The sequence below is a fragment of the Triplophysa rosa genome, linkage group LG8 (assembly GCF_024868665.1).
Source record: "Triplophysa rosa linkage group LG8, Trosa_1v2, whole genome shotgun sequence".
Taxonomy (NCBI): Eukaryota; Metazoa; Chordata; class Actinopteri; order Cypriniformes; family Nemacheilidae; genus Triplophysa; species Triplophysa rosa.
This window is the reverse complement of record NC_079897.1, coordinates 11,306,692-11,332,785: the sequence shown is the minus strand read 5'-3', so window position 1 is coordinate 11,332,785 and position 26,094 is coordinate 11,306,692. Positions and strand designations below refer to the sequence as shown.

General features: G+C 46.8%; 2 protein-coding genes across 4 annotated transcripts in view; one reads left to right on the top strand and one right to left on the bottom strand.

Moving 5' to 3' along the window:
• LOC130558607 (NACHT, LRR and PYD domains-containing protein 14-like) overlaps positions 1-26,094 on the bottom strand; it is a 203,743-nt gene that overhangs the window by 141,292 nt on the left and 36,357 nt on the right. The window lies entirely within an intron of this gene.
• On the top strand, positions 19,723-25,959 carry nrsn1 (neurensin 1). Its single transcript, XM_057341129.1, has 3 exons — positions 19,723-19,857; positions 21,790-21,996; positions 23,779-25,959. The coding sequence occupies exons 2-3, from the start codon at positions 21,799-21,801 to the stop codon at positions 24,175-24,177; spliced, it is 597 nt and encodes a 198-aa protein (XP_057197112.1). The 5' UTR covers positions 19,723-19,857; positions 21,790-21,798; the 3' UTR covers positions 24,178-25,959.

Below are 26,094 nucleotides of genomic sequence, written 5' to 3'. Positions count from 1 at the left end.
ACGGCTATAAAATGCTCTGAAAAGGTGATGGAGGGTTCTTATTCCAGGAATCCATTGTGTACACTTTACGATGGAGTATACAGCTTCACTGGAGCAACAGAACATTAAGTGGTTGCTATAGAGCGCTCCCATGATAAAAACATTAGAGGCAGCTATCAAGTCTCTGTGTACTGAGTCAATGACTTGTATGCGCATGTCAATACGAGGACCCTGCAGGGGATGAGGAAACATGCTATGACGATAAAGATACCATGAAATTGGAAATATTTGGTGCATGAATCCATTTCAGATGGCCAAATTAACTAGATGCCAGGATATTTACATTTTTTCTTTTTTTGTATTTGCAGATGCTTTTATCCAATGTAGCTCACGATACATGTTTTACGTGTGTTCCCTACGAATCAAACGATGAATTTTGTGTAACTAACACCATGCTCTACCAGTTGGACCATAGTAAGATGTCCGACTAACATTGTATTGTGGTATTCTATGTTTGCAAATCACATTATAGGTACAAGTGTCTGCTAAATGAATTGATGTAAAATGTAGTGCAGATTACACAACAATTCATATGAAATATGTGTGTTGTTCTTTCTGTTGTTCAGCTCAAATAAGCAACTCACAGCCTCTGACTGCTTGCTGTAGCAGAAACACTGAACCGCTCTGTATTTTGTGCAAGCAGCAGGAGACAATGCAATTTTCAGCAGGTGCTCATTGCCTTTATCACAAATAATGCAGAAAATATTACAGTGGGAACTGTTTAACCAGACTTTTAGATGAGACAAATGTGCATTTCTGCTCCACAAAATATGGACAGGATTACAAATAAAGTTCTCATGATGTTTGGTGTGATGTGACAATCTTAAATCGTTTCTAAGAATTGTATGCATATCACTGCTTTATAAAAAAAAATGGTAATCATTTATTCACCCTCATGTCAGAACCTGTATATAAACTGATAATTCAGGTCATTCATGGAACAAACAAAAAAATGATATTTTGAGAAATGTAGCAGTGGTTCCCTTTCTGTCGGTCTCTCGACGATGTGTCGAGCCAACAGATGGGGTTCGTCCCTGAGAACCAATCGCTTCCGACTTCTTAGAAAAGGCCAATGAAATTGGCCAATGAAATTTGCATGCCGGAATCCGACCCCGGATATCCGGGTATAAAAGGGAGACGGCATGCCTCATTCATTCACCTTTTGTTCTTCGGAGCCTTCGCTCATGATCAACAGACTTCGCTACAAGATAGCAACTACAAGACTGCCGGTTCTACGACATGGTGCAGCGGACTGTCCCTTCCTGCGGTGACTTCCCCTGGGCGTCTCGGCAGTTCCAGAAGTGTTTGAGTTTTTTTCTCTAAAGGAACAAATTTCTCCAGTGTGGCATGTCCCGCTGTTCTCGTGGGTGCAACACACTCATCGAGGAGGGGGACAGACACGATGTCTGCTTCCAGTACGCTGGGGCAGACGTTGTGGATACGTCCTGCCCGCACTGTGGGCGATGAAGTGACGTGCATGAGGAACTTAGTAAGACCTGGAACGCCCCCTCTACGGCATGTTCACGTCAAACAAGTTCTGTCACCCTCTCTTCCCTCGAGGGTGAGGCAGCTAGAGGATACGTCGATGTCCCCCAGGTGGAGTGTGCCGCCGCGGTGCACTCGTGCTTACATTGCGGCGGACCAAGCTGCCTCCTCTCTCCACGCTATGGCTCCTGCCAGGCCAAGGCATTGAGAGAGCTCCACGAGGGTAAGACCGACCCAGCGCTTATGCAGGAACTCCGCGCCGCCACCGACCTCGCTCTACGGGCGACCAAGGTGACCGCGCGGGCCCTGGGTCTGGCGATGTCCACACTTGTGGTCCATGAGAGACACCTCTGGCCGAACCTTGCACAGATGAGTAACACCGAGAAGGTCCGCTTTCTCGACGCACCCATCTCGCAAGGGGGGGGGCTGTTTCGTGATACTGTCGAGCCACAGTTCTCGACAGTAAAGAAGCAGACAGAGGATATCAAGCATATCATCCTCCGCCGCGACTCGGCCGCCCTCGGCCGTCGAGTCCGGTGCACCGTCTGCTTCCCAGCAGCCCTGGTCCTCTTCGACACCCTCCGGCTCTGGCGCCCCCACTCAGGCAGCCCCCCAGAAGAGACATCGAAGAGGAGACCATCGCCCCGTCAGCAGCTGCGGCGAAAGCAGAAGCGGCCCTCATGGGAAGACCCCAGGGAGATCGAGAATACCATCGGGCCCGTCCCCAGCCATCCATCGCTGGGTGGTCGATCCGGGACGGTTCCTGCCCCGTCCAACAGCCCACTCTCTTAAGAGTTTCCTCTCTCTCTGGGTGTTTATCACAGCCGCTCTCACCCTCTATACGACGGTGTTCGGCAACTCGACGTTGCGTCACGGCGAGACCCAATGTCGAGGATAATCAGCAGCCCTCAGCACTCTCAGTTGACAGCGCGTTGTGCTGCATTATCGCCAGGCAGGTAAGTCAGCAGAGCCGATCTCCTCCCCGGGGGCTTCCCCACGGCAAGGAATCCGCACTGCCAACCATCGAACCACCCCCTGGGAGGTCGATGAAGCAGATCGTACCCCTAGCCCCGGTCTCGGTCCCTGGGAGCCTGACTGTACTTTATATCAAGATGCCGCCGCAGATGGCAGCTACTGTGCTTTGCTCTTCAGTGTTTGTACTGTTTTTGTTTGTTTTTCCTGTTTTTTGCTTCTCAAATACGATCAGTTTTATCAGGGATGACCTGCTGAACATTCGGCAGAACACACCACAAAATCTTTTACCGGTTTTTGAGTTTTCTGACGTTTTGCTGGACATTGTTGTTGGTGGAGCTGTAGCTCGGTCGAACGCTTCAGGAGGACGCGCAGACGGGGGAAGCGAGCCGGCGCGCTTATGAAGCTCAGACAGCGTGGATTTCGAATGCCGTTGCCTAGCATCCATCTGGCGAATCTCCACTCTCTACCCAACAAAACGGATGAACTCCTTCTGCTTTCCCGGTTTAACAACGACTTTTCTAACTCTGCTGCTCTGTGTTTCATGGAAACCTGGCTGAACGGCGCCATTGCAGACAGCGCGTTACAACTTCCTAACTTCCAGCTGATCAGAGCAGATCGCGATGCGGAATCAATTGGGAAATCGCGCGGCGGCTGGATGTGCTTTTACATTAATGAGAGGTGGTGTACAGATGTAACCGTGTTAAAGAAGATGTGCTGTTCAGATCTAGAAACACTCTTCATTAACTGCAAGCCGTTCTACTCGCCGCGGGAGTTCTGTTCGTTCATTCTCGTGAGTGTTTACATTCCTCCGCAAGCGCACATGAGCTCAGCGTTACAGAAACTCGCTGATCAGATCACAGACACAGAACAGCAACACCCGGGCTCTGTTTTAATTATTCTCTGGGACTTTAATAAAGCAAATCTCTCCCGCAAACTGCCAAAATACAGACAGCACATCACATGTCCCACCAGAGACAGTAATATATTGGATCACTGTTACACAACAATAAAGGATGCATATCACTCTGTTCCACGAGCAGCTTTAGGACTCTCTGATCACTGTTTGGTTCATCTTATCCCGTCCTACAGGCAGAAACTTAAATCTGCAAAACCTGCATTAAGAACTGTTAAAAGATGGACTATTGAAACAGAGCAGGATTTACAAGCCTGTTTCTCTCTCACTGATTGGACTGTTTTTGAAGCTGTTGCCACCAATCTGGACGAGCTGACAGAAACTGTAACTTCATATATCAGTTTCTGTGAGGATATGTGCATCCCTACCAAGTCTTATCTAACTTACAACAACGACAAACCGTGGTTCACGGCAAAACTCAGAGAGCTCCGTCAGGCCAAAGAAGATGCTTACAGGAAAGGGGACAAAGTCTTGTATAAACAGGCCAAATTCACACTGGAAAAGGAGATCAGAGGGGCAAAGAGGAATTATTCTGACAATTTAAGGAACAAATTCTCTTCCAGTGATCCTGCTTCACTGTGGAAAGGTCTGAAAGATATCACCAGTTACAAGACACCATCCCCCAGCACTTTGGAGAACCAACAACTAGCTGACGACTTGAACAAGTTTTATTGCCGGTTTGAAAAAACACCCCACACCCGCCCTGAACACCTCTCCACACAACCATTCACACCTTCAGCAACCCCCCTCTCTCCCACACCTACAATTCAGATCACTGAAGAAGATGTGTGCCAGGTCTTCAGAAAGAACAAAAGAAGGAAAGCACCAGGCCAGACGGTGTGTCACCACCCTGCCTAAAAATATGTGCTGACCAGCTGGCCCCCATCTTCACACAGATCTTCAACAGATCACTGGAGCTGTGCGAAGTCCCCTCATGCTTCAAATGCTCCACCATCATCCCAGTCCCAAAGAAACCCAAAATTACTGGACTTAGTGACTACAGACCTGTGGCTCTAACGTCTGTGGCCATTAAATCATTTGAAAGACTGGTTTTGGTCTATCTGAAGGAAATCACTGGTCCCTTACTGGACCCCCTGCAGTTTGCCTACAGAGCAAACAGGTCTGTGGATGATGCTGTCAACATGGGACTGCACTTCATCCTTCAGCATCTGGACAGACCAGGGACCTATGCGAGGATCCTGTTTGTGGACTTCAGCTCCGCTTTTAACACCATCATCATGGACACCTTTCAGAATAATCTGGCACAGCTCTCCGTCCCCACCTCTGTCTGTCAGTGGATCAACAGCTTCTTGACAGACAGGCAGCAGTTAGTAAAGCTTGGTAAATTCAAATCCAACACCTGCACCATCAGCACTGGAGCTCCTCGGGGCTGTGTTCTCTCCCCACTGCTCTTCTCCCTTTAAACGGATGATTGCACATCTAAAGACCCCTCTGTCAAGCTCCTGAAGTTTGCAGACGACACCACACTGATCGGCCTCATTCAGGACGGTGACGAGTCTGCTTACAGACAGGTGGTCAAGGAGCTGGCTGTCTGGTGCAGTCTTAACAACCTGGAGCTTAACAGGCTTAAAACTGTGGAGATGATTGTGGACTTCAGGAGAAAGCCCCCTTTTCTCCCCAAACTCACCATCATGAACAGCACTGTGACTGCAGTGGAGTCATTCAGATTCCTGGGCACCACAATTTCTCAGGATCTGAAGTGGGACACTCACATTGACTGTATTGTTAAAAAGGCCCAGCAGAGACTGTACTTCCTTCGCCAGCTGAGGAAGTTCAACCTGCCACAGGAGTTGCTGAAACAGTTCTACTCTGCCATCATCGAATCCCAGAAAAGGGCTGATAAAATCACTCTGGACCCCTCACACCCAGCACACTCCCTTTTTGAACTGTTACCGTCTGGTCGACGCTACAGAGCACTGAGCACCAGAACGACCAGACACAGGAACAGTTTCTTCCCTCAGGCAATCCATCTTATGAACACTTGACATTAAACGCAGAACACACAACTCTATTTTACATGATTTATTCACAAAATTTGCACATATCAGACCTGTACATACATAATTGTCTATATTGTATATTGTGTTTTGCTGTTTTGTACATTGCCTATTTCTATATTATTGTGTATTTTTTTTTTTTATCATCTGTGTTCTGTCCTGTTGCTGTCTTTCTGTTGCACTGTGGAGCTTCTGTCACTATAACAAATTCCTCGTATGTGGAAACATACTTGGCCAATAAAGCTCATTCTATTCTATTCTATTCTATTCTATTCTAGAGCCCCCAAACCGGTGGCTCACGGTGGCTATGGGATACGATCCATCTCGGTTACGCGATCTAGCTTGCCAGACGCCCGCTCAAGTTCCGGGCATCCTCTCAACCTCAGTCAGAGGCTAGGATGCTCCCTTGCTTTGGGCCGGGGTCACCACCCCTCTGGCAAGCGATCGTGGTCGTCCCTCTAGCCGAGATGTTCAATGGGTTTTGCAGCCCGTACTTCATCATCCCCCAAAAAAGGGGGGTTGCTAGATCTGCGTACCCTGAACAGGCACCTACTCAAGCTGCCATTCAGGATGCTCACGCAGAAGTGCATCCTGGCGTCTACCAGATGTCAAGATGGGTTCATGGCAATCGATCTGAAGGACGCTTACTTTCATGTCTCGCTTTCGAGGGCGGGCATATCAGTACAGAGTCCTCCCTTTTGGTCTGTCCCTGTCCCCACGAGTCTTCACGAAGATCGTGGAATTCGCCCTCACTCCCCTCGGGGAGAGAGGTTTGCGGGTACTAAACTATCTCGACGACTGGCTCATCTGGGCACACTCGCGAGATCTGTTGTGTACACACAGGGACCTAGTGCTCCGGCACCTAGATCGGTTGGGACCACAGGTCAACCGAGAAAAGAGCAAGCTCTCCCCTGTGCAGAGCATCCTCTTTCTCGGTATGGAACTCAACTCTGTCTCCATGACAGCGTGGCTGATTCAGAGCGCGCTCAGTCAGTGTTGAACTGCCTGAAACACTTCAGGCAGTCAGCAGTCCCCCTGAAACAATTTCAGAGGCTCCTGGGTACATGGCATCCTCGGTGGGGGTGGCCCCCCTCGGGTCGATGCACATGCGATCGCTCCAACACTGGCTACAGAGTCGGGTTCCCTGGAGAGCGTGGCACACCGGCAGCAGGCGTATGGTCATCACGCCTCTCTTCCGACACACCCTAACCCCCTGGGGTTGGGGTGCCGTGTGCAACGGGCACGCAGTTTCGGGGCGGTGGACGGGCCCCCGCCTGCGCTGGCATATCAACTGCCTAGAGTTGTTGGCTGTGCTACTTGCACTGAAGAGGCTGCAGCCTCTCGTGCAGGGCAAGCACGTGCTGGTCCGGCAGTTAACATGACTCCCCCTACGCCTCCTCCTGTGGAGTCAGCAGGTGATCAGCTCCCTGCGAGCCACACATATCCCAGGTGACCTGAATCAGACAGCCGACGCGCTCTCTCGTCAGTCGACACCTCGTGGAGAGTGGCGACTCCATCCCCGCTCAGTCCGGCTCATATGGGAGCAGTTCGGCCAGGCGCAGGTGGACCTGTTGCCTCCCCAGACTCCTCCCATTGCCCGTTTTGGTACTCCCTGACCGAGGGACCCCTTGGCACAGATACCCTAGCGCACAGCTGGCTGCGGGTCAAGCGTAAGTACGCCTTACCCCTAGTGAGCCTCATGGCACAGGTCTTGTGCAAGGCCAGGGAAGAGGAGCATCAAGTGGTACTAGTTGCACCCTATTGGCCCAACCGGACTTGGTTCTCGGAGCTAATGCTCTTGACAACAACCCCACCCCCCCTAGCCGATCCCCCTGGTGAAGGACCTGCTTTCCCAGGGGAAGGGCACGTTACGGCATCCCAGGCGGACCCCTGGAACTTCCATGTCTGGACGGGACAAGGAGATCCTGAGTGGCCCACCCCCTGCGGTAGTTGGGACATCACTCAGGCTAGGGCCTCGGCCACTAGGCGGCTATACTCCCATAAGTGGTGCCTCTTCTCGTCCTGGTGCTCTTCTCGAAGAGAAGACCCGCGGAGTTGCTCGATCGGGAATGTGGTGTCCTTTCCTCAAGAGAGACTGGAGAGTAACCTCTCCCCCTCCACACTGGAAGTGTATTTAGCCGCTACTGCCGCTCATCACGACCCAGTAGCTGGGAAGCCTCTGGGACAGCACGACCTGGTCATTAGGTTCCTAAGGGGCGCGAGAAGGCTACCGCCTCATCCGCGCCCCGTACCCTCTTGCGACCTAGGTGGCGGGCCTCAAGAGCCCCCTTCAAGCCCCTCAGAGATGCCGCTCTTTCTCACCTCATGATAAAGACGGCTTTCCTGATGGCGCTCACCTCCAAGAGGGACCTACAAGCACCCTCCGTGTCCACAGATTGCCTAGAACTCGGGGCCGATGATTCTCATGTTATCCTGAGACCCCAGCCCGGCTACGTGCCCAAAGTTCCCACCACTCCCCCTAGAGACCAGGTGGTGAACCTGCAGGTGCTCCCCACAAGGGAGGAAGACCCAACCCCATCCGTGTTGTGTCCAGTATGCGCACTGCGCCTCTACTTGGACCGCACGCAGAGCTTCAGAAGCTTCTGAGCAGCTCTTTGTCTGTTTTGGAGGTCAGCAGAAGGGGAGGGCTGTCTCCAAACAGAGGCTGGCGCACTGGATCGTGGATGCCGTGGCTACGGCATACCGATCTCAAGATCGCCCCTGCCCGTTAGGAGGGAGGGCACACTCCACTCAGGGTGTAGCCTCCTCATGGGCACTGGCTCAGGGCGCCTCTCTGGCAGACATCTGCAGAGCTGCAGGTTGGGCTATGCCCACACCTTCGCGAGGTTCTACAACCTACGCGTGGAACCGTTGGACATGTAGGACCGGCAGCCAGTAGGGCGTACGCCTGCGAAAGCCCTTCCCCCTTCCTCTAGGGGGATCAACGGCTATTTACGCCTCCCTTCTTTCCCCACTGGGTAAAGAACAGGCATTCCATCCATCACTAAGCACCTTCCTGGGGGCAGGCTGGGCAGAGCAGCCCTGTCCCCTTAGGCCGGGGAACAGTTGACTTATCTACCACATAGCTCTAACCGGACCTAGTGCTCCAGACATGGTAACCCCCCCCATGGGCGGTTCCGTCTGCTCCTCGTGAATGGTTCCCACCTCGGCAACCCATGACCTCCCTAGGTGGACTTCCACCTTGCGGTTAACTCCTTCAGTCCGCACATTTTCCCATGAGTTCTCCCCTGATGGTGAGACCATGTGGTGTCTCCACTAATTCCTCCCTATGGTAGGTAGTGGTCTCTGTACCGTTTTCCCCCAGGGGGGAATAATGCTCGTGACCGCCCGTGACGGCCGGTGGCAGGGGCTTCCCACCTTTTCTTCAAAAGCTCTGGGACCCCCTACCTCTCCACTGGACGGTTACAATTTCGCGCTAGCGCTCACGTCTGACTCGCCCAGGCCAGTCAGCGTCGCTCCGCTAGAGATTGTGACCGGGCACAGCACTGTGGCGTTTTCCATAGGAACCCCATCTGTCGGCTCAACACAACATCAAGAGACCGACAGAAAGGGAACGTCTTGGCTACGGATGTAACCTCAGTTCCTTGATGGAGGGAACGAGACGTTGTGTTTTTCTTGCCACAACGCTGGCCACCTGCCGCAGCGGTCGAGGGATGCTCAGGCTCATCAGACCAAAAGGTGAATGAATGCAGCACGCCGTCTCCCTTTTATACCCGGATATCCGGGGCGGATTCCGGCATGCAAATTTCATTCGCCAATTTCATTGGCCTTTTCTAAACTAGTCAGAAGTCGATAGGTTCTCAAGAGCGAACCCCATCTGTCGGCTCGACATAACGTCTCGTTCCCTCCATCAGCGAAGGCCTAGAGCCCACTTTTTCACAAAAAGAGTTTCCTATCTCCCTGGGTGTTCTTCACAGCCGCTCTCACCCTCTGTCAGACGGTGTTCGGCCACTCGACGTTGCGTCTTGGCGAGGCGCAACATCGAATGTATTTTGCAGCCCTCAGCACTCTCAAATCGACGGTGCGGGGACCTGCATCGCCAGGCAGGCAAACCAGCAGAGCCAGTCTTCTTCCCGGGGGCTCCCCGGCGAGAGACCCGCACTGCCAGCCATCGAACCACCCCCCGGGGGGTCGATGAAGCAGATCGTTCCCTTAGTCCCCCTGTCACGGTCCCTGGGAGCTTGGCTCGAGCTTCCCACACCGTCACGGTGGCTGAGAAGGACGATCCGTCTCGGCTACGCGATCCAGTTCGCCAGAAACCCGCCCAAGTTTCGGGGCATCCTCGTCACCTCGGTCAGAGGCCGGGTTGCTCCCGTACTACGGAGCGAGGTCGCCACCCTTCTGGCGAAGGGTGCGATCGAGTCCGTCCCCTTAGCCGAGATGTCCAAGGGGTTTTACAGCCCTTACTTCATCGTCCCCAAAAAAGGCGGGGGGGGGGGTGCGCCCCATCCTAGATCTGCGTACCCTTAACAGACACCTGCACAAGCTGCCGTTCAGGATGCTCACGCAGAAGCGCATCCTGGCATCCGTCAGATGTCAGGATTGGTTCATGGCAATCGACCTGAAGGACGCTTACTTTCATGTCTCGATTCTCCCTCGTCATCGCCCGTTCCTACGGTTCGCTTTCGAGGGTCGGGCATATCAGTACAGAGTCCTCCCCTTCGGTCTGTCTCTGTCTCCACGAGTCTTTACGAAGATCGTGGAGGCCGCCCTCTCTCCCCTCAGGGGGAGAGGTGTGCGGGTACTCAACTATCTCGACGACTGGCTTATCTTGGCTCACTCGCGAGATCTGTTGTGTGCACACAGGGACCTGGTGCTCCGGCACCTAGATCGATTGGGACTACAGGTCAACCGAGAGAAGAGCATGCTCTCCCCTGTGCAGAGCATCCTCTATCTTGGTATGGAACTCAACTCTGTCACCATGACAGCGCGACTGTCCGCAGTACGCGCCCAGTCGGTGTTGAACTGCCTGGATCATTTCACGCAGTCGGCGGTTCCCCTGAAACTATTTCAGAGGCTCCTGGGACACATGGCATCCTCGGCGGCGGTGATACCCCTCGGGTTGATGCACATGAGGCCGCTTCAACACTGGCTCCTGAGTCGAGTTCCTTGGGGAGCGTGGCACACCGGCAGCAGGCAGATGGTGATTACGCCTCGCTGCCGACGCACCCTAACCCCGTGGTCTTCCATGGCCTTCCTTCGGGCAGGGGTACCCCTAGGGCAGGTTACGAGGCATGTCGTGGTGACAACAGACGCCTCCCTGCAGGGTTGGGGTGCAGTGCGCAACGGGCACGCAGTGTCGGGGCTTTGGACGGGCCCCCGCCTGCGCTGGCATATCAATTGCCTAGAGTTGTGGACTGTGCTACTTGCACTGAAGAGGCTGCAGCCTCTCGTGCAGGGCAAGCACGTGCTGGTCCGGTCGGACAGCACTACTGCAGTTGTGTATATCAATCGTCAGGGTGACGTTCGCTCACTGCAGTTAACATGACTTGCCCGACGCCTCCTCCGGTGGAGTCAGCAGGTGATCCGCTCCCTGCGTGCCACGTATATCCCAGGCGACCTGAACCAGACAGCCGACGCGCTCTCTCTTCAGTCTACGCCTCGCGGAGAGTGGCGACTCCACCCCCGCGCAGTCCAGCTCATTTGGGTGCAGTTCGGGCAGGCCTAGGTGGACCTGTTTGCCTCACTCAAAACCACCCATTGCCCGCTTTGGTACTCTCTGACTGAGGGTCCCCTCGGCACGGATGCCCTAGCGCACAGCTGGCCGCGGGACAAGCGGAAGTACGCCTTCCCCCCAGTGAGCCTCATTGCACAGACCCTGTGCAAGGTCAGGGAAGAGGAGCATCAAGTGTTACTCCACACTGGCCCAACCGGACTTGGTTCTCGGAGCTAATGCTCTTGACGACAGCTCCCCCCTGGTTGATTCCCCTGGCGAAGGACCTGCTTTCCCAGGGGAAGGGCACGTTATGGCATCCCAGGCCAGACCTCTGGAACCTCCATGTCTGGCCCCTGGACGGGACGAGGAGATCCTGAGTGGTCTGCCCCCGGCAGTGGTAGCTACCATTTCTCAGGCTAGGGCACCTGCCAGTAGGCGACTGTACGCCTACAAGTGGCGCCTCTTCTCGACCTGGTGTGCTTCTCGAGGAGAAGACCCACGGAGTTGTGCGATCGGGTCCGTGCTGTCCTTCCTACAAGAGAGACTCGAGACTAACCTCTCCCCCTCCACACTGAAAGTGTATGTAGCCGCCATTGCTTCTCATCACAACTCAGTTGCTGGGAAGTCTCTAGGGCAGCACGACCTGGTCATTAGATTCCTAAGGGGTGCGAGGAGGCGTAACCCACCTCGTCCGCACTCCATACACTCTTGGGATCTGGATGTAGCCCTGACAGGTCTCACAAGGCCCCCCTTCGAACCCCTAGGGGATGCCTCTCTTCCTCATCTTTCGATGAAGACGGTTCTCCTTTTGGCGCTCGCCTCCATCAAGAGGGTAGGGGATCTACAGGCTTTCTCCGTGTCCCCTGACTGCCTAGAATTCGGACCCAGGGATTCTCATGTTATCCTGAGACCTCGGCCCGGCTACGTGCCCAAGGTTCCCACCGCTCCCTTTCGGGACCAGGTGGTGAACTTACAGGCGCTCCCCACTGGGGAGGAAGACCCAATCCCGTCCGTGTTGTGTCGAGTACTTGCCTTGCGCCTCTACTTAGACCGCACACAGAGTTTCAGGAGCTCGGATCAGCTCTTTGTCTGTTTCGGAGGTCAGCAACAGGGGAGAGCTGTCTCCAAGCAGAGGTTGGCCCACTGGATTGTGGACGCTGTCAAGACAGCTTACCAATCCCTAAATCGCCCGTGCCCCCTAGGAGTGAGGGCCCACTCCACCCGGGGTGTTGCCTCCTCTTGGGCCTTGGCACGGGGGGCCTCTCTCGCAGACATTTGCAGAGCTGCGGGTTGGGCTTCACCCAACACCTTCGCGAGGTTTTACAACCTCCGCGTAGAGCCGGTGTCAGCCCGCGTCCTGCATGGCCACATGTAGGACCGGCAACTGGTAGGGTGTACGCCTGTTCGTTTTTTTCCCCCTCTCTCGAGTGGGTCAGTATACCGATTTAGCCTCCATTCTTTCCCCACTGGGCGAAGAACAGGCACTCCATCCATCACTAAGCAAGCACCCCCTGGGGCGGGCTGGGCAGAGCAGCCCTGCCCCTTAGGCCGGGTTTCACCTGAGTTATTCGCAGCATAGCTCTAACCGGACCTAGTGCTACCAGATGTTGCAACTCCCCAGTAGGGCGGTTCCGTCTGATGTATCCTCATGCTGGTTCCCACCTTGGTAACCCATGACCTCCCCGGGTGGACCTCCACCTCGCGGTTTTCTCTTCAGCCGCACTTTCTTCTCATGAGTTCTTCCCCATCGGTGAGACCATGTTGGTATCTCCACTATTCTCCTCCCTGCGGTAGGAAGTGGTCTCTGTAGCGCATCCCCCACTTGAGGAAGTAGCGCTTACCCAGTGCCTTACGGTTCCGGGCGGCTTCTCGCTGTTAGAGAAACAAGGCCGCCGCCTGTGAGGCCGAAGGTAGGGGCCTTCCCACCTTTCAAGAAAGCTCTGGGACCCCCTACCTACCCACTGGTAGGTTACAATTTCGCGGTAGCGTTCACGGCTGACACGCCCAGGCCAGTCACCGTCGCTTCGTTGAGATTGTGACAGGGCACAGTGTTATGGCGTTTTCCATTGGAACCCCATCTGTCGGTTCGACACAACGTCGAGAGACCGACAGAAAGGGAACGTCTCGGTTACGTTTGTAACCTCGGTTCCCTGATGGAGGGAACGAGACGTTGTGTCCTCTTGCCACAACACGTGCTGTCCTCTGCAGCAGTCGTGAGAGGTCTCAGGCTCCTCAGAACTAATGTGAATGAATGATGCACGCCGTCTCCCTTTTATACCCGGATATCCGGGGCGGAGTCCGGCATGCAAATTTCATTTGCCAATTTTCATTGGCCTTTTCTAAGCAGTCAGAAACGATTGGTTCTCAGGGACGAACCCCATCTGTCGGTTCGACACAACGTCTCGTTCCCTCCATCAGGAAACCGAGGTTACAAACGTAACCGAGATGTTTTCCTTTATCGCTGTTTAGATACGTTAAGCATTTTTCACGTTAAGCATTTTAGAATGTCCCACTAAAGGTCGACAGGATTAACAAAAACACCTATGTTTGCTCCAAGGTAAGCGCACGCTAATGTTAGCTAGCTAGCTAACTCAGCACATCATTGCTTGGAAATAATGACGGTTCTTTGTATACATATATTTGAACATAAATTAAGATGATTAAAGGCAAGACGGAAATTTGTTTGTGTTGTTGATGATGTATGGCTCAGCTCAGCATCTCTGGCTTTTGCCAGGTCCAAGGCGTAGATTAGACCCACGACATGTGAGCAGTAGCCTGGCGCGCTACTAAAATATAAGCGGGAGAATGTTATCATTCATAGGCTTTAGCTTCAATTTTGATTAAATTATTTTCTAATCGGTTGCATATTATGTCGTGGATATATCCCCCGAATGCACACTGCAGTCCTTTTTGTCTTGCTCTCTCAGATATTTCACATGTTCGCCAAAAATTACTAATTATCTCCTTGGGAATGTCTGACACCGGTGCATACACACTGTAATACACTTGCCAGGCGTGAAAGCTTGACAGGCGTAGCAACAGTAACTAAGGAGGGCGGGGCTTAGCGAAGGGTCAATTGATACATCTCTGTGCTCTTGTATGCAATAAACTTTCATTACCAGCATTTGAATCTCCGTCTCCTCTCTGACAGCCATGATGACACACTGATTGTTTCACTTTAGAAGACATTCATTACCTTTCTGGAATTCACGAATCTGAGACTTAGTAGGCTACAAATAATTCTGCTGCATGCACCTATAGAAGGCATACAGTTAGGATGGATCTTAACAATTAATGTAAAGTTTTATCTTTATCTTTTATCTTTAGCAGGGCTGAACCAGGAACTAAAGAGTTAATGAGGTCATAAATCTCCATTGTCCCTTTCAATGTTATCTAACTTTCTCCAGGGAGACTGTTCCTGCAGCTGGAAAACTGTGCCTGATATAACCAAATAAAGAACAGTGCAGTGCTCTAAATATGTTATAAACATTGATAAAGCCTTAAATTCAGGCCAGTGTGATGTAGTTTTATGCAGGATTTTATTTGTTTACTTTTTGGGAGGAAAGTATGATGGAAATAACTTTAACTTACGGTGTTTGTCTACACAAATTTCCAAAATAAAACTGCTCTGAGCAACAATCACTAGACTAAAAATTGTGTCAGCAGGTAGCACAGACCTCTGCTAGGGCAGGAGCTGAAGGACCAAAAAAGGCACTTAAAAATAAAGTACTATTACTACAACGTATACATTAACAAGTGTATTTTTACAGTGTCTAAACAGGTGCCGTAATGTTTTATTAAATATAAATTCAAACCAAAATAGGGAGATAAAAAATACTATATAATTGTAATATAAATATATTTTACTGAACAAAACAGTAATAATCAAGAGGGTAATCATGTTGAATTTGTGTTAAAGCGGCCCTAACACACGCGGTTTCTCATATTTATAATTGCAATATAAATATATTTTACTGAACAAAACAGTAAGAATCAAGAGGGTAATCATGTTGAATTTGTGTTAAAGCGGCCCTAACACATGCGGTTTCTCATATTAATCTTAATTACCTAGAGTAGTATTGCATACTTCGTATCTTCGAAGAGTATTTAGTTTGATCACATTTATGAAAGATAGATACAGCTGTACGATTATTTCTGAAAGCATACGGCGCGTGCGGGGGGGAGGGATAGGCTGAACTATTAGGCACCCATTGCCAACTAAACACAGACATCAGTTTCACTCACCGCATGCGGTTCATGTCTGGCATCTTTTAGCTCTGGGATGGCTCCATATATCAGGTTCACACGATCTCCAAATCCAGCGTTATATCCACCGTTTATATAACATTCATTTAGGCATGGGCCAAATACCGGTTTCAAGATCACGGTTTTAAAACCACTAAAAGTTTATGTTATACCGTTCCAAAGGTATGAGCTGTTTTGTGCAGGAATCCATCAGGTTCTGTGCAATATTTTGTTTATGCTTAATTAGTTGTTTGCTCATCTGCATTTAATTTATTTATGTCTATGGATGAATGCATGCAAGTTTAATTACTGGAAATGCATTCAAAAGAAGACTAGAAAGTGTCATGACAGATACACAGGACGACCCAAGTGTGGTGTAGTAAGAAGGTTTTATTGCGTCACAATCAGCCAGACAGTAGAGAAAACCAACCGCGAACGTTGCTGTTCGCGGTCGTGAGACTTGAATACCCCCGAGGGGTTGAACACGGCGGCTCGGGCAGAGGATAGGTCTCCGGCAATGGACTGTGGACTGAAGTGCCTGAGGACCTCACTCAGCCCGGGGCCCGAGTCTGGAGGGTGACAACAATGAGAGAGGAAATCCGGAATCCTCTTGCGGGTAGCTGCCTGGGATTCGACGAAGTCGAGATGAGCGCCAACGAGAACTGCCGGGAACAAGAAGACAACAGTCGAGGTAACAGGTGAAGGTAAGTGACTTCGCTTGACGAGACATCACAGTATCAGAGAGTAAAACACGAATAAGGAGATTAAACTTCATCAGACGAGCCGCAGCTACGTCTGGGGCAGTCTGAAACTGGTTTTCACAAACAACGGTCAGACAACAGACGAGAGACACTGAGGGAATATAAAGGAGAACATAATGAGATGGAGAGGATAGGCAGGTGTGGGGTAATTACGGGAATGAAAGCTTAATGAGTAATGTGTCAACAGGCGTGTATGTGCGGGGTGGAAAATCACCAGTGCGGGGAAGCCAAAGAGACACGAGGGCGGGGTAAAAAACGCAGACACCGAGCACGCGGTCAGCCAAAGGCTCCCCACGTGCTCGACAACAACAACACAACCCCCGTGCAGATAACACCCCGACCAGACCAAGACCGTGACAAGAAAGGGGTGCCATGCTTTTAAAATGTTGGGGAAGCGCTGATTTAACCTGACATACTGACAGGTTAAATCATGTTTACTACTGTTCCAAATATTTTGTGTTGCTTAAAAATTAAGTCTATTGTGTTCAATGTTTTTTACTCAGACATTTAAAATAACACAATTTAAAGCTGCAACCGAAATATCGCAAAACCGTGATAGGTTGGCTTAAGGTTACCGTACCGTCAAAATCTCATACCGGCCCATGCCTACATTCATCACCCAAATGCAGTGAACAAACAAACACCTGAACTTCGCAAACGTATGCTCTCTCTCCAGCACACAAGTGAAAGTGACGTCTGCGCATGCTCCTTCTCCTGCTCTCCTTGCTGCCGCGTGGGCGTGCCGCGTGCTTTTCCGGGAGAATTGTCCAATAAGGGACTAAGAAAAATTGTTACGAAACAGTTGTATATGTTCGAAAAAAAAACTTTTTACGAAACCTGTACGATCGCTGGGGGAGTGTATCGAGCACAGAAATACTACGTAATACGCTCAACTCGTTTGTTGACAAGTTGACCATGTTAAGCATGAGAAGACAGCACGTTTAACATTGTAAAGAAGTCAGAATGCATGACACACCATTGCACCACCCCTTTAAAATGTCATGGTTCTATTATATAGATAAGTGCAAACTGTCATGAAATCAAAGATATTTAATGCTATATGCGGTAGAGAACTGACTTGGACGTTTAACTTAATCCTATTGGAATAATGCCCAAAAACACACTACAGAAAGACATTTTGTAATGATCTCCATGGAAAAACTGGTTCATAAGCCATATTCGCACGGGATTAGTATTATCTGGGGACCTCTGGTCATTTGTAATAATTGCAGAGATTGTCTGTGATCATGTTGCGCATTCGCACTGGATAAGTGAACTCTGTGATTTTACTCGAATTTACTGACTTATCTCCCGGAAATGACATGAAGGCGCTTCCCTCTTTCTAAACATGGCACGAAAGAGATGTTAACACGGATGCGCTGTCTGACAGAGATTCACCGACGCAACCTTTAGCCCGTTACTGTACACACCAGGCTGGACCTCGCCTTGCGCTTTGCCGCGTCCCACAGTTTAGAAGCTATCTATCTTTATTGAACATGTCAAAGCAACTGTTTCAAATTGCGCGAATAAGAGCGTGATTACATAATGTAACGCTAGACAAAGGATGTCAAAACAAACGGATGCTGCGTTAATTGCGTTAAATATTTTTCACGCGTTAATTTGAAATAATTAATCGCATCCGTTAACGCGTTACCGTTGACAGCCCTACTTGAAAGTCTTGTCGTTGTAGGTGTAGTTGTATGTAAACAGAAGAATGTTCCTTACCGCATGCTGCCATGCATGTCATCCATCTCCATATATTCCTTCTTTTTTGTTTCGCTCTTCTGATCCTGTCATGTTTTTTTACAGTGAATATTTTCTCTCTGCCAATATTATTGTTGTCTGGTATGTAGCAACATAACCCAGCACCCAAAATACTGTGAAAACACTCCAACGCAGCTTCCATTCTTTGCGAAAGATGATTGAAAAGGCGCACAGAAACCTTGAAAAAATGAGATACGATCCGCCAAATCTTGTTCAAAATTTCAAATAGCAGAGATGCCGATTCGCACTGGACTAATATTATCACAGGACCTCGGTGTTCGTCAAAATATGGTAGGTAATTTGTGGGGGGATTTTTACTTGACAAATTACAGACATGGCCTTTTCGCACGGGATTAAGATCACAGACAATCTCTGCGATTATTACAAATGACCAGAGGTCCCCAGATAATACTAATCCTGTGCGAATAGGACTTTAGTCATATTTTAATGTAAACCGTTAAAATGTCTGTAATGGTTATATGTAATGGTTTAGTATTGTTTTTTCAGCAGGGATGTTAACATTAACAAAAAAAACATTGTTACACTACAGAAACTGCATGGCATTTGTTTATTTACACTTGGGTTAAACTGTTTACATAAATAGTACAAAGAACGTTCCATATATTTAAAACGGTTAATGACTTTAGATTAATCTCGCAAAACTCCCATTATAATCAATGGAATTGACGACTACATTGTTGTTTATGATGAACTCGGTGAAAATCGCACACTTAACCTACCTACTGCACCGGTGACTCATTTAGACGCCTCTGATTGGCTATTACGTTACTAATCTCAACAGATCCGCCTGTAACTGGTTGCAATGCTAAACCCAGCAAAAGTGCGCCAGCTCATGCAGATCTACATGTAATGCTGTAATCGAATTTTTAAAATAATTTTCACACTTAATTTCAGTCATGACAGTTAGTAACAGTACTATATTAGTAATATAGTTCGTTTAATTGAGCATGGGGCGTTTCTTCCCCATTTATCATACATTTGGGCGTGTATTTGTTCATTGCCTCAACTAATTTCCGATCTTGCCTGTAACTAAAAAGCACAGTTGGACATTGAATTACCTTGGATTGATAGACCATAACCTGCATGCTGCCGCATTAGCTTCAACAGAATGGCAAATACATTTCTTCTGTGCTACCTGCTGCTGCGAAGTAACTAGGGTTGTTGCTAGAAAGGATACAGCTACTGTCGGAAATGGTGCAAAATCTCGCCATATCATACAATAAAGTACATTAGCTAACGCCTACACCTACCCCAACCCTAAACCTAACCTTACAATAATAAAAAATATTAATCAAATGTTTTCAGCGTGACAAAAATGATGCGGTATTGAAGTGCGCATGCCCAGTGGAGGTGTCTGTATCCCTTCTAGTCAAAACCAGTAACTAGAGACAGGGAGCAGCTGCGCGCGCAGCCCCCGCCTACTGCTCCACCCCCGGCGCAAATTTAATCATAAAACATATATATATATATATATATATATATATATTCGTTGCGATGATAGAAAGCAATTGTTATCTAGTATAATTATCACTTTTATAATTAATAAAACCTTTTTAAGTATGACCATGGGTACATTTACATTTTGACAAAAGGGGCAGGGGCTTGAGCCCCCTGGCCCCTCCCCTGTGCACGCCGTTGGCAGGTACGCTACCAATCCTTAGTATTTGGAATGCCAGAGTGTTTCTTCTACACCATTTGTGGTAAAAACGAAATATTTTAGGGTGATGCTGCGTCACAAGCACACCCCGTATCACATTTTTCCAGGTGGCTCGCAAACGTTACCTCTTTTAAACACCTTGTTTATCAGGAGAGAATTCCAACCTCTCGCTTTGCTCTAGATCAGACGCATGCGCAGTGCGTCGCTTTGAGTCAGGCTCGTCGACGGCTGGAGAGCGCAGAGTGATGAGAGCAGTGTGAAGAACGGCAGCCAGCGATCACTCTCCCGACTGGTTATGACAGGTATTCATATTTCTTCATTTATACTTAAACACGGTTTTAACGAAGCCATTTAAAGCCACTGCGATAGCTGTTATATCGATGGCATCGATTACGTTTGCGTATGATTGTAATGAAGGACACAGCATTTGATGGCTAGACAGTCACTGCTGTATGAATTTGCAAACATATTATTAAATAAATCGATTTTCAAATCGCTTTTAAAGTTATTAAAATGAATATGAATGCTGGTTTCGCATAATAACGATGTATAACAACAATTATTTGTGGGTACACAGAAGATAGCAACAGCTATTAATAGCGTTCACCATATAATTAGAAATCTGTAATGACACGACTGAACACTTGAGTATTGAGTCGTTAGTCTTTAGGGAACATAATGTCTCAGATATTCAAGCACATCAGATGATGACATGTTGGTGTGGCGTCATTTATGACGTGACACGGCGCGCAATGGATTCAGCACCAAGGACAGCGACATCATCTCAGAGAAAAATCCTTACAAACGCTTCACATACAGCACTTTATTTCAATACCCTGTGATTTATACCACAATCAAAAGTTTAAGACCACACTTATAATTGATTTTAAAAGCCTATTTTATATATATATATATATATATACGTATACATAAATCAAGGTCATGACAAAACAGCACTAGTTTGTAGGTCACTAACTAAAGGCAGTTGTTCATGTTAATTACTTTGGACAAAGAGCTTTCATACTTCTTTCTAGCAAGAAGCTTTTTGGATCATTCTAATAAAACACTATCGGATTTTGAACAGGTTTTGTGGCTTCCATGCTGGCTCATTACTGTAATTCTGGCATTTTAAGGAATGAGTAAATGTTGACAATATAATACGAAATCCCAGTATTGTGTATTAAATTAGAAAAGCAAAATGGTACAATTTTCTCCGACTTTTAAAACCCTCTGTATACAGTACATACAGTATGTCCATATTCTGACATTGTTGTAATCATAAAATGAAGCGGAAGATTTTTATTTTTAATAACAAATAATTAATGAAATCTCAGAAACTACAAACATACAGAGAGAAAGAAAGAGAGAGTGAGAGATTGTGATTGAGGCTCATTCATATGCCGAGGGAAAGCTGAGTCATTTCCTAATCAGTTTCAGCAGGTACACACTGAGCCGTGATTTAATTACAGCGTTCTGCAGGAAACGAACAACCTCATTTTCCCTCGCTTAAACTCTTCCTTCGCATAATACAAGCCGTCTTTCAGAAATATTAATATCTGAACCTCAGAAGCAGCAATAACTCACGGCATGAACGTAGCATTTGAACACATCCAACAGTTTCAGAATGATATTAGTAAGATTATAGAAAGGTGGAGGCAGCGAGATATCGGGGAAGAACGATCTGATTTATCTTTTAGGCCGCTGGTATCATTTAGTGCTGATCTATGATGTGACGCAGGTCAGATGCTCTGCTGCAGACAGAAAATGTGTCTGTCCGAGTGTAAAGTTTCACTGTGTTTACTGGCATTAGCACAGGTCTTCTGTTTAAAATTTAATTGTGACCTTTTTCGTGTATCCCAGCTTGAAAGAGACAGTAACAAGTAAAGAATTTGTAGATATATTTTCTAAGGTACATGGTGATTCTGTTTGGTTAAACATCCAACATGTCAACATTAGCTCAACCAAGGATTTGAGTTCAGGGCAGGGCAGTGATTGGGTTACCAGTTGACAAACAGTCCCTATTTAAGAATTTTCTGCTTAAATCGCAAATGAATGTATCACTTTTGATCTCTCATAAGGAATGATTCTTTGTACATTTATTCTATTATGTGATACAATGAAATATGTAGATGTTTAGATGTTAAGCATGGACTAAGGCATGAGTATATTTGAGTATTTTCCATGTTGCATAAAAAATGCTAATGTTTTGGGCCTGTGTTTATGTTCATATGCAGATGTGAAGCATGACTTCTTGCTCAGAGATCTGTGGGTCGGATTATACTGAGCAGGGCCACGGTGCGCTCAGCAGCAGTTACCAAGGTTACGGGGTGCGTTCCTACCTGCACCAGTTCTATGAGGAGTGCACTGCCTCCATCTGGGAGCGCGATGAAGATTTTCAGACACAGAGATCGCCTAGTCGTTGGAGCTCTGTCCTCTGGAAGGTGATTTTCCATTTTGTTGTATACTGTAGTGTTCACTTAATGTATACACATGTATGCAACTAAGTGCTATTTCTACATATTTCTAAATATATTCTTGTGTAGCTATAATTTTACTTTCAAATGAAGTAGTATCTCTATTTATGCTTATTCTGACCAAGTCCCTCTCACTTTACTAATATATAAAAGAATATATTGTGTGACTGACCTGGAAGGTAACTGACATATTTCATTTGTTCAGGGGGAGCTGTTTTTGAAATAGTTACATTTGGTATTAATTTGATTGGTGTGGAACAAACTTCACACCAATAAAACATGTTTATTGCGTTTGAAATCAGAATTTCTGCCCATCCAAAAGCAATAAGTGTTGATTGTTGTTGTTGTTGTACAGACATATCTAAGATAACAAAATGAACCATTCTGCTCATAGTTAACTTGCTGTCAACAAATATACTTTTTTTTAGATTATATTGCATAAACTCTTCAAGCTTTGACCAATCTTTAAAAACCGTTGATAACGTGTTTTTTATTTACTGTTATCCTTTTATCATGTAAATATAACTGTTTCCAGGTAAACAGATGAGTTCCATAAAGCCAGCCAATCAGATTAGGAGCCGGTATAAAGGTGCTTGAACAAAACTCGCGATTAGTTTTGAATTGAGAAAAAGCAACCCAATACAATCAGGCTTTGATGAATTTTGTTATCTTATCAACTTCCTCTGTCAAGTCAGTCTTTAATCCTAAAGCTAAGATGTGTGCGTGCACACGAAAGAGCGATGTCGTAACCGAACAACCAATCGCTTTTACATGGAGACATGGAGTTACGTATTTATCAGGAAATAATCATGCACAAATATTATCTGCAGCAAGAGAGAACTGTTTTAGAACAACTTCTTATTGCATTAATGCAAAAGTTAAACAAATATGTATGAAGTACATGTAAACATTTACTATAGACGGTTTCATCTTAACAACATAAACAAACATTACTGCGTAGGCGCACTTTTGTGACCCCCAACTGAACTTCCGGTACACATTGACAATCAATAGAGTGCCTGTAGATTATTTCTGATAACAATCAAAAGAAACCGAGAAGAAATGTTACTTGGCTAAACTTGTCTCTCCAATATTTTTAATTTAGACTCCGATACCAAGCTCAATCGCTAGATGTCAATGCCATACGGTTTGTTTAAATGCGACCAAATTACAGGACCCATTCAACAAATTGTTTATTTAATAAAATGAACATACAACAAAATTCAACAAATCTTTTATTTAATACAATTATTATATAGTAAAATAATAATACAAATTAATATGAAAAGAAAGTAAATAAAATATAAATATTTATATTTATATTATTAGACACTAGCCAAACACAAACCGGAAGTTAACTGGGGGTCAGGTGCGCGCACGTCCAATGAAAAGGTCTATAGTGTGGTACTGTAAATATAATGTATAGTTATACGTATAAAACCATGGTTAATTTTAAAAGGATTTTCACTGAAATCTACTTAGAAATAGGAAGAAAAAGCCATTGCAACACAGGTCACTTATATGTCCATTTTCTCGGAGAAGATAACCTGCCCCAGAGCAGATTAGACATGCAATGTAAATTATCATAGTGATGAACACAGATTAAAGCCAAACTACTTTCATGGTACCAAAATCCCAGGGTTGGCACGCAAACTAGTCTTAAACTGGCTTCATGGTACAGGCCACAAAACTCTTTTTTTTGTGTAACATGCTATTTGTTGCTATATGTGTGTTGGTTTTATTTAACAGGTCTGTCTCGCGCTTGGAGCTCTCATTCTGGTAGCCGGGCTGTCAGTGCTGCTGGTGGGCTATGCCACTCCTCCTCGGCTAGAAGCATTCGGTGAAGACGAGCTGCTCTTCGTGGATGGCCGCGCTGTGCGCTTTAACCGTGCACTGGATGCCTGTAAGCTGGCCGGAGCCGTTCTGTTTTGTGTGGGTGGCAGTGGTATGGCCGTCGGATTGCTGCTGGCTGCTTGCTCTCAGGGCACCTCCAAAGAAGAGCTCCGACTGCAACAGCGTTTCAAAGAGCGTCTAGCCGAGATCCAGGCCTCCGTTCAACCCATCACTCGGGCTCCGACCCCCGGGGAGGGCAAGGTTCCCGTCACTCTCTCTAAGGTGCAAAACGTCCAACCTGGGGCGGAGACCTGACCTCTGCCCCCTCCTTTACGACCGAAACGACCCCGTTAAAGGTCAGCTAACCGGGTTTCAAATGGTTTCGTGCAAAAGAAAACAACAGGAACAGTAGAGATAGATAATATTGCACTTTCTCTGATGCATATCATTCGTCTATATCGACTAAGAGTACCAAGAGTATTTATGGTGATAAGGCATTAATGTAACTGCACCCTGTAGATTATCATGCCACCACACTGGTGCTCCTGAATAAAGATATACAGCACAAACATACATGCTACGCATATTGCCGATAAGAACTGCTAGGAAATATCTATGGTCAATTTTAGGCAGCTGTTCTTAAGAGCAACTCCTGGTGTGTTCTTGAGGCGTCGGGGCATGTGGTTTATATTCAGTTTGCGTACTAAAACAAGCATTGTCGAAATCGCAAAACTAGTTTTCTCCATTACACTTCAGAAATGAACCAGAACGATCTTCATAGTCTTTCTGAGTTCACAACTTTCCCCCGTGCGGGTAACAGTAAATAGATTCGCAATCACAGTTTCCAGCTTGATTTAGGAGATGCGGCTGTATTACACAGTAAAAAGTAATTCGGTAAACCTCATAAACAAGCAAAATGAAAGTCTATCAGAGCTCTGTGCATTACTGGCTAATTCATCATTGCGCCTTACTAACACTGTCAACAGAATCTATAACATTATTTCAGCAGTTGTTCGAAAACCTTCACATCGGCTCATTACTGTCACCTAAGGCACAAATATTCTCTTGATTCTCTCCCAAACAAACGCTTCACCGTCTATTGCTCCAGTCAATCAATAGTTACTTGACAGAACGCAATGTGTTCCAGAGAGCCGAAGCCACAACTCAACACATTCTCAATAACACGCATCTCTCCTTTCTGCTCAAATACATCATCACTCGCAACGTCAAGGGTGAAAATAGATTAACGTCAAGAGATGCCTGTGGGATTATGTAATATCCCCCCATTGTGTAGCACATCATTCTTGCTGCAGTCTCCATTTTTCTCAAGAGGACATTAGGCCAAGTCGCTGTCTGTATGTAATTACACTCATTGGAGCGCAGCCTATTAAGAGTTTCATGTGCTTCAGCTAATGTTCTGGGATAATGCCACTTTCTTTCTGTTTTTTGTTTGTTCTCCATCTCATTTATTTATTTATTTTGTTTGTCTGTTTGTTCATATGAATTAAAAGCATATTACAAAAATGATTTTGTGTAGGTATTTGCTATCTTCTTGATAGTCATGTTATTTACTTTGTTTAGTGCTTTGGCCATATTTTAAAAGTTGCATGATCACAAAGTCTAAAAAATGTGCTGATGGTGAAAAACTGTAGATATTTATTTTGGATATGAAAATGAATTATGATGGAGCATATTGCGTATTAAACAGTACATTGAAATGTTTAAAAATGTCAAAGCTTGCTAACTTCATGAATCTCTTACACAGAGCACAGTACAGTATAAACTATTTAATAATATAATCTAATTGCTAGAGAACCCCTATTAGAGCAAAAGGAGTTAAAAAATAACATGTTTCAGTCATACAGTACATGAGCCAGGAGTTTGGTCATTTTCTGTTTAAAATGACATCATTGAATATTGCATTGATTGTGACTTCACAGAACTTTGTTGGTTATTCTCTTAAACTATCAAAACGTTTGGTTTGTGATGTCTATTGTTGGAAAGGAGAGAAACTGTATCTGAAAAGGGTATGGAGTTGTTTCTTAACCAGAATAAACATGTAAATGTTTGTTACCGCAAATGTCTATGGATTTTAATGATTGATTGCTCCGAATTTGCAAATCGAGTATACATTTTATAACTATCCTTCTTATGGCTTATTATTTTGAGCAAAATGTGGTTCATCAATCAGAATCAATTAATCACAAAAATTGTATTTTGTTTAAATATATT